The sequence below is a fragment of the Saccostrea echinata genome, unplaced genomic scaffold (assembly GCF_033153115.1).
Source record: "Saccostrea echinata isolate AGI-Se365-2 ecotype Australia unplaced genomic scaffold, CSIRO_AGI_Sech_v1 ptg000054l, whole genome shotgun sequence".
Classification (NCBI taxonomy): domain Eukaryota; kingdom Metazoa; phylum Mollusca; class Bivalvia; order Ostreida; family Ostreidae; genus Saccostrea; species Saccostrea echinata.
In genome coordinates this window covers 59,455,240-59,468,331 of record NW_026889803.1, presented here as the reverse complement: position 1 = coordinate 59,468,331, position 13,092 = coordinate 59,455,240, and the positions used below count along the sequence as shown (strand labels likewise).

The following is a 13,092-nucleotide window of genomic DNA, read 5'->3' as shown; positions in this document are numbered from 1 at the left end:
CAATAATAAAAAATTCTAATACCACTGAAAAAATGCTTTGCCGTTTTAAGATTTTCCAATTGTTGTTAATGAATATATATTTTTTTATTTACATTTTACGATTTTCCAAAATAAAAAATTCTCTTATTTGAAAAGAGCACAATTTTCTAAATTTATATTAGAAAGTCAGTAAATATCCACTGATTTATTGTGAATAGCAAAGAGGCATAGCGCACTTAGTATGTGACAAAGCCTAGAGTATAGCGCGTTTTCAAATATCCAAAATATTTCAATGTTTTATGATATTTAGTAAATCTTGTAAATCTTCTAAACAAATGCAAATTATACCATGACCTGGCAAAATTTTCATTATCTCAGACAAGATCAATGAAATTTACAGATTCTGCATGGGATATATGGAGAACTATTGAGTGAGCACTGAAAACGTACAGAATTGTGTATTTGAACCACCATAAACCGAGAAATTTGGGTTATGCTCTTTTGATATCATAGTATACTGTTATATCAAAATGCTTTTGGTGTAACTTAGTCTTCTCATAAAAAATGATTATATACTTCAGGTATCCGATTTTCCAAAAGACTAACACGGGGCTAAAACACAAAAGACACATTATTTTTCAATAATGACCGTAGCTTAATGGTGGTCGCTGAACTAGCTATTTTTGTGTTAGGGGTCTTCTGTTCAGGTACCCATTGCAAGTTCCAGACATTTTTTTCATTAATCATAGTTATTTTTTTTTTACTTTAGCTAGTCAACTTTTAATTGTCGTATTTTCCAAATGAGGTACACATCAGAAATAAACATGCATGTTTAGATGAAATGTATGAAGATAACAAACAGTATTCAAGCTCAGAAGTTCATTAAACAATACAAATTTTGGAACAGAGGAAACACGGACCTCTAAAACATCAGAGGTGGGATCAGGTGCCATGGAGGGATGAGTATCCCCTGCGAACCTGTCACACCCGCTGTGTGCCCCTTGTCATGATCGGGTAATAACGGAAAAATCCGTTGACAATTCAGTTTGTAAATAATGGCCTAATAATTAGTATGAAAAACGTCAGTCAGCATTTGACTTAATGATAAATTGTATTTGCTGACAAGGTCATTCTATCGACCATAGAACTTACGAAATGACGACTTTAAACGAGACTGCTGATATTCTTGATTCATCAACTTGTTGATTTGTATTGTTCCAATGGACTTTTGATCTTGATTACTGTTCGTTATCTCCATATTTCATTGTATAGATATATAACGGTGACAGGAAATATATAGAAATTTGAACATCACAGAAGCTTTTATTACAATTTCTTATTATTTTAGAAATTTAATATTTGCATCTTTTACAATCAAAATTTGTCCAAAAATATATATCAATCCAAGCATCCAATTTTTTGTCCTTCTGTCCTTACAATAATATTACGCTTCTCTACCAGGACATTCTTCCCAATACTAAAATACAATAGAGGCACTGCGGCTCTGCTGTGATAAGAGCGAGTAGTTAGGTTCAATACTAGGGTACATTCCAGAGTAATCGATAAGAAGAAGTAACTGTATGAATGCTTAGCATAAGATAAACGCTGAATAGGTACGTGTCATGCAGAAGTTTCGGATTCAGTGAATGTTTTTTGGGTACTTCTGGTAACAGATGTTGCAGAACCCTCTCTCTTCCGACGTCGGAAAATTAATCTTTGATAAAGTTTTAGCGTTCTCCTACTACACATAAATGCAATGAATATAAATACACCTTGTAGACTGTTAATAGCGCTAAACACAAAAGAGACCTCTGTATTTTCTACAAAATCACCCATGATCTGTAATAACCAAGTTGCACCGGTGATTGTAAATAAGCGCGCAAATATGGAGAATTCATTTGTCTTTGCTTTATTCTTGCGGAGTTTGGGAGATCGAATTATTGTTGACAAGGTTTTAATAAAGAAAAATAAGTTTACTGTACACAGGAGGCCAACCGGAATGAGGAAAAATACGATCAGGTGTAGGCTTTCATGTATAAAGCATTTTACTTTCCCATATCCAATATCATGTTTTGTCATAATCATCACTGTTATGTTGGTTGAAACAATCACCAGCGGGATAACAAAGATATAAACAGAATATTTACCCAAGATGCACCATTTGTTATTTTGGTTGTGCAGAGGAAATTTGGAATGGAAAACTCGATACAAATGAAAACTACATATGTTCATAGAAAAGAATGAGGTTAGCCACAGGTAGTGGGTAATTATGCCGAATACTACGCATCTTCTTGTATTGACCTCTCCTCCGCTGCCATTAAGAATGAAAGCAAATGTCGTGAACAAAACAGCAATGAGAATCATTATTGTTCCTCCTGGCAATGTCCGTAGCTCGTGGAATATACAGTACGTGCAAAACGTAATAAAGAGAAAAATACAAGACAAGACCAAGAAGGCAAATACTATGGAACCCTGTTGCCTTTTCTTGAAATAAATTTCGTAAGTCGTTTGTTTCTGATTCTGATGTAAGGCAGAGACACAAACGCGTGCTGTACCGTCAGGCAAAATGTCAAAATCTTCCCAATCTATAGTTATGTTATACATTTTTATTAGCATAACAGTATTTTCCCCCGTTTTATAAATTTCAAATTCTTGTCGACTTAACTCAATTTGTGTGCAAACTAAAAGATTGCTTACTCGAACATCACGATATTTAGTCCAATCATCAGAATTGTCATCATAGATAAAGGAACAAGACCAGTTAGATTCGGCGGGAGGGGCGTTTGAAATCATGGTAATTCCAGGAATACTAAAATTGTACTTGATATTCAAGAGATCTAATTCTCTTTGAAGTCTCGGGACTGGATTTTCAAAAAATAGTATGAAACTCAAATGCAATTGAAAATAATTTTCCAGAAGAGTGTTTCCCTGACAAGGTATATCAATCTCCGTTATCAATTTTCTCAAAGACCTTTGGCCAAACAGAAATCCCAATTTGTAAAATGGAAATCGAAGTACATTATACAGCGTATCCTCAGTAGAAGTGTTAAACTGAGTAGAGCAGTTGAAATAGGCATCCATGTGGTATCGGAGATTTCGTGCTTTTCTAAATAGCGGCAAACAAGATTTACCAAGATTCAAAGCTTTCCCGGGATAACATGTGATGTTTCTGCAGCCTCCCTGAAATAGAAAACGTATTGACTTTACTTAATCATGTGGGAACAAAGTTTTGCAAATTGCATTGTATGAATAAAGCGAAAATTGACTGCTGAGACAAAATACAGAAATACAAATACCATCAATGAGTAAAATTTTTGTGCTTCCATGCATCGAGGTTCACCAATGACTTCAGCGCGAAAATTGTCATTCGGATATTTATATAAATAATTCGAGGATTTCGCAATAGACCTATATGGTGAGAAGTATTGAGAAAGGATGCTGTCTCCCGTCTCCAATGATAGTGGGTATCGGTGGTCAACATTATAACAAACATTGTTAGAGATTGTTTTTGTTCTCAAGAATTCATTTGTACAAAAGTCACAGAAGATATTCTTGTACGGATATAAGAAATAAATTTTGGGGAAAAAGTTACACTTCTGGATGTTGATCGTACTGACTTCAGAGGAACAATTTTCAACAAAAGGATTCGACCATTCCGGGGGATTACATATCGCACAATAAACGTTTTTATATGTTGTCATTTGATCATTGTTATTATCGCGCCACAAAGGTAAAGAACCCGCTGGCATAAATTCACATGCCCTGTGAATATCCGGATCTTTGTACGGCCAATGTCCTGTTTTATTACATTTGTCTATTATGCTGTCAGTCTTTCGGAAACACATTTTACCTTTGCTGTATTGACAAGAAGTCACTGAATTAGGGGGGTGATAATATGTTTCACAGCCTGCAGATCGTAGCGCTTTAAGAAAATTCGAAAAAAGTAAGAAATTTGGATAGTCTATAAAGACGGAACAATTTGCCGTAATATCCCATGGTTTGTGTCTTGCTAGTTTGGTTGATGGAGACTTGCTACATTGTAAACAATACATATTCAGATACGGGATATCAGTTGATAAATCTGTGACTGGATGCAAAGAAAAAACATCTTCAAATTGTTCATGACATCCTCTTTTAATAAATTCTGGAAATTCTTTGGTTCCATAGCATCCACTTGTTACAAGGAGTTCTTCTGCGTTCCTTTGTACCTCTTTCATCGATAATTTCTTTTCACTCAGACAAACGGAAGGATATCTCAGAGGGACGTCAGAACAACACCTCTGAGACCCGTAAAGACCGTCGGTAAAAATGCATTTAGGGTCACATGAACAATTACTTTCGACAGTAGAAAACAGACTTGGAATGCTGTAATTTCCACAGGTGTTCATGTTTCCGTCTAGAGACATTCTTTTGAATAAAAGGTTTGTTATGTTTGGAGACTGGATAATCACATCGTTTGGTCTCTTCTTATAGTCCGATTGCTCACCGTTGATTTTAGTTTCGAAGAAGTCCTCATCAAAGTTTAAAACGCTAATGTCGAAATAAAAAGATTTAGTTTCTCCTGTATTTTGAATATCATTAATTTTTGACTTTATTTCTGCGTTGACATCAAGGAAATTGGAATTGAATCGTGCTGGTTTATTACACGAAAAACAAAATACATTTCTATACGGAAGTGAACCTGGGTTAAAGTCATTATTTAGACATGCTCTCTCGTGTGTTGGATTATATTCATCCCACATACCCGTGACATTACATCGACCAATCACATTCTCAGTATAGACAGGGGGATTGCAGATTTTGCAGAACATGTTTTTAAACATTTTGTCTTTATTGATATACCTGGATTCACAGGCTCGTTGAATATTGTAGTCAAATGTTTTCCAGCTTCCGGTTTTATTACACGAATCAAAGTTCACCCTTACTTGCACATCCTGTCTACACCTGTAGTTGATCTCTTCGTGCGGAGGATATGACAATATATTGCACCGATTCTCTCTTCCCTTTTCAATCAATTCAGCATACGAAGAAATGAAATTAATGTCTAAGAACTTGTCACAGACGATATCTAATGGCCAAGGATCGTAATTGAAATCATCATTGCAGTCAGCACAGTAACGGTTTAGGTACGCCAGGGAGGAGTTTTGACTGGTCACTGGAGGATAGAGAATTTTTTCAGTATAACTTGAATCACCTTCACAGTTCCGTTTTATCTCCTTGTCTGTACTTTTTGGACAGGAATCGATCATAAGAAAGGTTGAACTTTGTTCATAGGTTAATGATTCATTTAAAATGGCAGCAGATGTGCAGGCAGGCTCTGGATGAGAGAAATACAAATCCGGGCAACAGTTACGATCTGCCCAGCATTTCTTTTCACAGGAACATGGCGGACAGTTGTGCTTGATATTATCAGCGTGCGTCGTCCAGACAAAAGCATGCATAAAGCAAAAGTGATTTGGGCCACACAACGTAAAATATTGCTGAAGGAGGTTTCCGATATTCCAATCTGACGAGGCACTCACTTCTTTAATGGTTGAAATTAAAATAATGAACAAAATTGAAATATTGTATTCCATATTTAGTGGCGATTACCATTTAAGATTGTTTACAAAGATGCGTGCATCTCTTAACATATTGTTACTTTTCTCAAATGACTTTACTACTTACAAAATATATCTGGCGAATCTTTTTCAATAGAGTCTTTATCAACCATATATAAAAATAGACAAATCAACAAGAAGAACATTGTAGGTAAATTGCGTATTTCCTGTATCACATGACCATAGAGGGAGTTATGTTTTATTTTATAAATAAATAGATTAATTAAACACGATTTTTTTTAAACATTTAAAACTCTAACAAAAATAACATAGTTAACTATTGTTTACTATAGTTAACTATAATTTACTTTAGTAACAAAGTTTTTACTATAGTAAATCAAAGTTATTAAAAATTCCAAGGAACGTTTGGAAAATTTAAAATCACAAAACATTACCAAAATCAATAACATAAAAATTTACGACTTTTCAACTATGCATACAACCATTCCCCACGATAAATTAAAGTCCAAGCTTTTTTACATTATTGACAGCTGCTTTTTCAATAAAAATGGAACTCGTAAATTAACTTACCTTGTCATTGGTCATTTGCAAAATTATTTTGTTAAAAAAAAATTCTGTTTGTGCACACAAGTACTCTGAGGTTGATATTAAAAAGATGCTTGAGTTTCTGATTGATAATATCTATGTGGTTTTTGGAGACCAGGTCTTCCAACAATCTGTTGGAATTACGATGGGTACCAATTGCGCCCCGTTGTTAGCAGACCCGTTTTTGTATTCATATGAACCAGAATTTATTCAAAATCTCATACTTGAGAAAAAGAAATGTCTTGCTGTGGCCTTCAACTCGACATTTAGATATATCGGCGACGTATTATCAATTAACAATAGTTATTTCCATTCATATGTTGACACGATATATCCAAGTGAGCTTGAAATGAAAGATACCACAGAGTCTGATACATCTTTTTCATATTGGGATATTTTACTAGAAAAAGACATGGTAATCTAACAACAAATCCTTATGATAAACTTGTAATTGATGACTTTAACTTTTCACTTGCGACGTTTCGAAATCATAATCAATGATTTTCTGTTTTAAATATTTTTCAATTTACTTGTATGAAATTCCTCTCTGGTTCTTCATCCACTTTTACGACAAAACATTTTGAGGTTTGATGACGAAATCATTTGGTGAGATTAGAGGGTTTTTTTGGTCTTTGTTTTAAGGTCAGGGTGGGACAACTTATATATTTATTATAATTATTATTTTTCATTATTGAACTGATTTCTGCTTTTTCTCTAGCAGTGGCAAAGTGCTCAGGTGAACGATATGGCTCATGGGCCTCTTGAAAAAAATCCCGAAAGGATTTTTATTAACGATTTCAATTCCTGAAAAAGGTCAATATCGTTAGTTTTTCTGTCATTTAATTTTTAAATTGAAAATAATACTTATATTCTCTCCCTTACATCAGTGACCCATTTTTGATTTTATCACTTAGTTTTTTTTGAAAGTTGAGAAAATAAAGTAGGTGTAAAATAAATCGTTTGAATCATATTCCTTTTACGCGAATAGACGGTGTTGAAAAGTGTTTTCAATCTTTTTACATCTTTATTCATTTCAAAAACAAAGGTGCAGTAGACGATTTTTGTAAAAGATAAGCCAGGTAAAAAAAAAAATAGCTTACTGAATTTTTATTCCTATATCTCAAGTAACTACAAAAATGACGGAAGACCTGTGCGATAGAAGGTGCTTGATAACGATCTTTTGTACAAAGTATTAAAATAATTAAAACTATCAATAAAAATATAATTCAGGGGATTAAGGGGATACATTTTATATTCCAAGCTCAAATACTTTTATCTATTTTCAGTATCTTTCAATGTATTTGATTGATTAAATAAACCCTTAAGTCTAGATTTTTGCACTGTCAAAGATAAAAGAATTTGCTTTTCTTTTTGATTTGCCAATCAGTTTTTGAATCCCTCTGTTTTTAGATTTTGTGTTTATTTGATTTACAGTTTTCTTATAAAGAAACATGTCTGAATTCGTGTTTGCTTTTATCTTATTTCTAAGTGTCTTGGGGGCCCAAATCTTTCAAAATGACACAAAACAGGTACGATAATCGATACCTACAAACAAGGTTATCAAAGATGGTTGACATCTCTTTGGTATTGGGGACGAAACATTGACTCGGACGAAGAACTTCCTCCTTCGCCCAAAAACATAATTCCCTAGCAACCTACGTACATATACCAGATAATGTGAAATCAAGGTAGATATAGTCTGGCCGTCATGGCGGCCGGTTCGCTTTTACTCTGCCTGTTATGGATAGCCTTAAAAGTAACACAGGGCTACTTTTTCGAGCCTGGCTATACACATCACTACACCTACTCCTCCACCACAGACACCCTGGGGATGCATAACATCACCACTGTCATACGGGTAAGCAAATGTTCAAGGCTGACTACATAATTTAAAAAAATAAAATTAATCCAGAGTATTTTAAAATGCGCATTCATATTTAGTTTTTCAATTCTACATCAAAAATGTAAAGTGATGAAGTGATACTAATCTGTACTGATTTATCTCTTCTAAGCTTCATAAGCATTGTACCTTCCTGGTTTTTATTTTAAACATTTCATTACCCCACCAAAGGTAACTATTTGAGGCGGTCCAAAAAATAACAATAAATTAAAAAATAATAGTAATAATTAAAAAAAAAATAAATAAATAAAACCTTTTTATTAATTACACTGTATTTTTGTGGACTTTTTGTATTGAATCCAGGTAAGATGACATTTGGGCGTTGGTAAAACCGAGGTACATTTTTAAAACAAAACATTACTTTCAAACATTAACATTTATGATGTTTTGTTGCATATTAAAAGTTTCAAATTCGAGATGTCAACCATACCGGCAGTCACTCCCTGTACGAGCTGAAAGTGGACTCATTTACCCAACACTCACAAAGAGGCTACTGTAAGAGTCAATTGATTCGTACTGTTGTACGGTTTTAAATCATCGTATCTTATGACTTGCTTGATTTTATTTTTTCCGCTTGATAATATTAATTAAAGGACCTAGCTTTAAAAAAGTCTTCAAATAGATTATACACAAAAAACAAGCACATTGAATTTATTCAATTATGCATATAGAATAAATTTTAAAAATGCCAAAGCCTAATTACCTTAATTATAAGCTGATTTTTTAGACGCTGATAATCCACTGAAGTGAAATCTCAGTATATAATTACCTTACGTATAAGCTGATTTTTTTTAGATGCTGATAATCCCATGAAGTGGAACCTGAGTAGACAGTGAGTACATTTATATTAATGTGAAATATGATACAATGAAAGCAGAAGCTCGCTAGACCGGAGTAGAATATTAGTAAACATTGAATGTTTACCTTCATTTGACAGTGAGTTATTGATCAGATTACCAGTCTAACTTTTAATTTTAGACTTCATATTTAGTCTGATTGTTACTGTTTTCTGTTTGAGTTGGGGGAGAGGGACTGGTTCATATTTAGTCTGATTTTACAGTTTTCTATTTGAGCTGGGGGAGATGGGACTAGTACTGTTTCATATTATGTCTGATTTTACAGTTTTCTGTTTGAGCTGGGGGACAGAAAATGGTTCATATTTAGTCTGATTTTTACAGCTTTCTGTTTGAGCTGGGGGACAGGGGACTAATTCATATTTAGTCTGATTTTACGGTCTGTTTGAGCTGGGGGAAAGGGGACTGCTTCAAATTTAGTCTGTTTTCACAGTTTTCTGTTTGAGATGGGTGAGACGGGACTAGTTCAAATTTAGTCTGATTTTTAAAGTCTGTTTTAGATGGGGAAAATGGACTGGTTCATATTTAGTCTGATTTTACAGTTTTCTGTTTGAACTGGGAGAGACGGGACTGGTTCATTTTGTGCATTACCACCCAGAGGATAAAGAGGAGGTCATCACATTGAAGAAGGCAGTAGTCGGTACTATCTCAGCTCACTTTCAGGTAAATGATTGGTAGGTTGTTTGGTACTTTATCAGCTCACTTCTGGGTAAGTTTTATTGCTTGTTTGTTGTTTAACTTCCCTTTCGAGAAATTTTTACCCATATGGAGACGCCACCATTTGCCGGTGGAGGGCTGCATTTATACCTATACTCGGCACTGAGGGCCATTGAGCAGTGAGGGTTCTTTTTCGTGCCAACACCTACTGCGACTCTGGACCTCGGTTTATACTGTCTCATCTGAAGGACCGGTCTCCGAATCCCGCAGTGGATTCGAACCTGCAACGTAAGAAGCAGCTCCTTACTCTGCGACTCTAGAGCAAACGCTCTATAACCACTGCGACACGCGGGCGACGGGTTAGTTTTATGTACAGTAATAATTTTGTCAGCTCACTTCCACAAAAGTCATTGGTCTACTTTATGAACCCACTTCCAGGTAAGTTTTATGTAAGTACTTTGTCAACCCACTTACATGCAAGTATTGTCAGTATTTTGTCAGGCTACTGACGGGTAAATCATTGATCTGTACTCTGTCGACCCACAATATTCTAATAAGTTGGTCATTATTTTGTCAGCATAATTTCAGGTTATTCGTCTGTATTTTGTCAGGTCAATTCCTAATAAATTAAATTGGAAGATTTTAATTTTTTGACTTCTTTTTACCTATCTAGGTTTCAGGAAAGGATAGATGGACATACACCTCAAACGAATTAGATCACGGAGGTACTTTTCTTATTTATATGTATCTTGTCCTAAACAATAAAAATGTGTTTCAATTCATTTCTTAGATCAAACATGTTCGTAAAAATTTTCAGGACATCTGTTGCATACATATGAAGGCCAGAAAATGTCTGACGGCCACGTGTTAACCAGATACCACTATAGCGATGCCAATGTCATCCGAACACACAGAAAGGTCAGTAAAAAAAAAACCTATAAAGTGCATGGCTTCTCAAGGCTACATTACCCGAAATATTGAAACTTATTTCAGTTATTTAACTCCGAATCTTAACTTCTGCCACAAAACAATACAATTAATTTTACTTTTTGGACTATTTGTGTATCTTTTGTTCCAGGTCCTGCATTACAACACTAACGGTATGATACACAGAATACATCTGGTGGACAACATAACAACATACAACACGAAGGATTCTACAGTCCAGTAAAATCTCTCTCTCTCTCTCTCTCTCCATTTATCTATCTCCCCCCCCTCTCTCTCTCTGTTTCTCTCTTATTTTTTTTTACATTACTTCGTAGATAGACGGTTTGGAGACATACTGTAAGTGTAATTGAAGAATGAACGCTAGTCATTTACAAAATCTTGGGAAGGGTAATATTTATGTGAGTCAGGGATATGGTTGACTCTGTCTCAATAAAAAAATCGAAATAAAGGATTCAGATGTGTCACATTAAAAAATGAAAAATTTTAACAGACAAAACTTTGCATTGAAGGAGCATCATAAGGTCATACTTTACAAAAGGTTTGTGTAACCAAGAGAACTGTTACGATTCTTAACCAGAGTTGTTTGCATATGATCAAGGTATTATTGCTTAAAAAACAAATGTTTATGAGACCATGTTTTTTTTATAAACCACTGGAACTGTACGATTTTAAACTATAATCACAGGATATATTACATTTAGAGAAGATCAAAGTCACATGGTTCAGAAGTGAAGTGTCAAATGGGGGTTTCAGAATTGCGAAATTCTAACAAGGAAAACTTTGTATTGTAGGAGTTTCAGAGGGTCAATCTTGGAACACAATGCTTTGAAAGCAAGATTTATGTAATGATTCATCGCCATAGTTTGTACAAGGTCAAAGTAAAATGGCTCAATAGTGAAAAGTTATTTATAGTTTTAAAAACGTTATTTGACTAATTTACTGTCCAAATCCTGGAATTTGCCAATACTCCACCTTACAGCAACAGAAAATAGGGGGGGGGGGGGCAACCAGCTTCTAAAGGATAATTACTATACTCAGAAAAAGTGGGGGGGCACCCTTCTCCTCCCGCGTTCTACGACATTTTAACGCTTAGCTTTTGGAAGGTCGTACTTTCGTGTCGTACCTTCATTCTCGATTTTATAAGGGGAACCTTAAGCTTTATTCAAAGTATGCTTTATGATGTTCTATTGAGGTATAAGCTTTATTAGTATTATTTGAAAGGATCTAGTCTTTCTATTTCATGTTGATTACTTGTTTTAAGAGTATACCGATACAAGAAGGAAATGTCCATGCAATTGATTTGAGGGTCTTATCTTTTAAACATTGTACTACAATGTATATAGAGAACTCCTTTCTGTTATGCAAAGTTCTAAATATAGAACAGATAAAAGAATTCAAGTGATCCCTTATGAAGTAATTCTGTTACGTCACTGTTATTTAAAATTGATTAAAAGAACACGCAAAGATTCAAACCAAATATTTCTTTAGAAATATTAGGGATTTTTTTTCAAGGAGTTTTTGTATATCTTAAGGAGAAATGAGGAAGATGTTTACAATGCGGCCCATTTGACTGATGTTAAACTTCGAATAAAATGTTTTTGTTTTCTGAGGGTTATTGACTTTGCAACTAAACTTGAAACAATTTTAGTTTCCAATTTATTCAATATAGAAAGATGTACAATCTCGTTTCTTATCATTTTGTTCTTTCACGTGCAATTAAAATGACAGCGGTGTAAATCAACTAGTAAAAGCAAATGGAGCCCCCAGTAGTTTCATAATAAAACAATCATTTGTAGTCGTTTTAATTTTTTTTAGAGGAAATAAAACTTTGAAAGGTTGTGTGATAACAAAATGTCACCGTATTTTGAAAGACTAACTTAGCTGTCTTCATGAATTGTATTTCAGTAATGGACTGCATGACAATGGAGCTATAAAGATATATTCTTCTGGAGGTATGGATAAGAGCACTTCCTCACGTAGTTATCCGTTCATTTTGCAAACTCAAAACAAAGTATTCAGTATTATTGAGTTTATTTACAATAACCAATCTACAATTGTTTTTTCAGAATTTCCAACCATCCAAACAATAGGAGAGACACATGTTACATTTCAGCAGAAAAAGTAAATTGAATACACTAATCTTTACACTTTAAAAGTTATTTAAGAAAAGATAAATATTATAGAAACAAAAAATTCAATTTTATAACTTCCATTTCTTATATTTTTAAGAAAAGATAAATATTATATAAACAAAAATTCAATTTTACAATTTTCATTTCTTATATTAATAAATAAATCTGTAAATAAATAAATAAAATATGTAAACCTCATTTTGCTATGTAGGAAATATAAAGAAGACAGAGTACAAGATGTCATAGCAACATTAGTGAAGGATATCGTAACAGTTATAAAGGTCAGCTGGACTATAGGGTTTATCCACTCAAAATGTGTAGGAATATGAGAGTAAACTTGTAATAATTTCATTTTATTTCTAGAGACCGGAAAAGCCTCTAGAGTTGAAGAAGATAGAAAAGAACATAGATGCTATGATAGAATGCATTCACAGATACGACGACAAAAGTAAGTGAATCTTTAAATCTTCGATGGG

The 13,092-nt window shown here is 34.0% G+C and overlaps 2 protein-coding genes across 3 annotated transcripts; one reads left to right on the top strand and one right to left on the bottom strand.

Annotated features, from left to right (window-relative positions):
* Positions 1-1,346: 1,346 nt before the first annotated feature.
* Positions 1,347-5,531, bottom strand: LOC133206182 (uncharacterized). Of its 2 annotated transcripts, none has more exons than XM_061342113.1 (2): positions 3,276-5,531; positions 1,347-3,159 (listed from the first exon to the last, which is right to left on the bottom strand). In XM_061342113.1, the coding sequence occupies exons 1-2, from the start codon at positions 5,418-5,420 to the stop codon at positions 1,600-1,602; spliced, it is 3,705 nt and encodes a 1,234-aa protein (XP_061198097.1). In that variant the 5' UTR covers positions 5,421-5,531; the 3' UTR covers positions 1,347-1,599. The 2 variants fall into 2 exon arrangements, with proteins under 2 accessions (XP_061198097.1, XP_061198098.1); XM_061342114.1 differs by having other exon boundaries at positions 1,721-3,159; positions 4,724-5,531.
* Positions 5,532-7,833: 2,302 nt separating this feature from the next.
* Positions 7,834-12,609, top strand: LOC133171992 (uncharacterized). Its single transcript, XM_061306787.1, has 9 exons — positions 7,834-7,983; positions 8,430-8,520; positions 8,821-8,857; positions 9,422-9,542; positions 10,210-10,261; positions 10,354-10,454; positions 10,615-10,703; positions 12,390-12,436; positions 12,551-12,609. Exons 1-9 carry the CDS (start codon positions 7,834-7,836, stop codon positions 12,607-12,609), a joined length of 747 nt encoding a protein of 248 aa, XP_061162771.1.
* Positions 12,610-13,092: the final 483 nt, after the last annotated feature.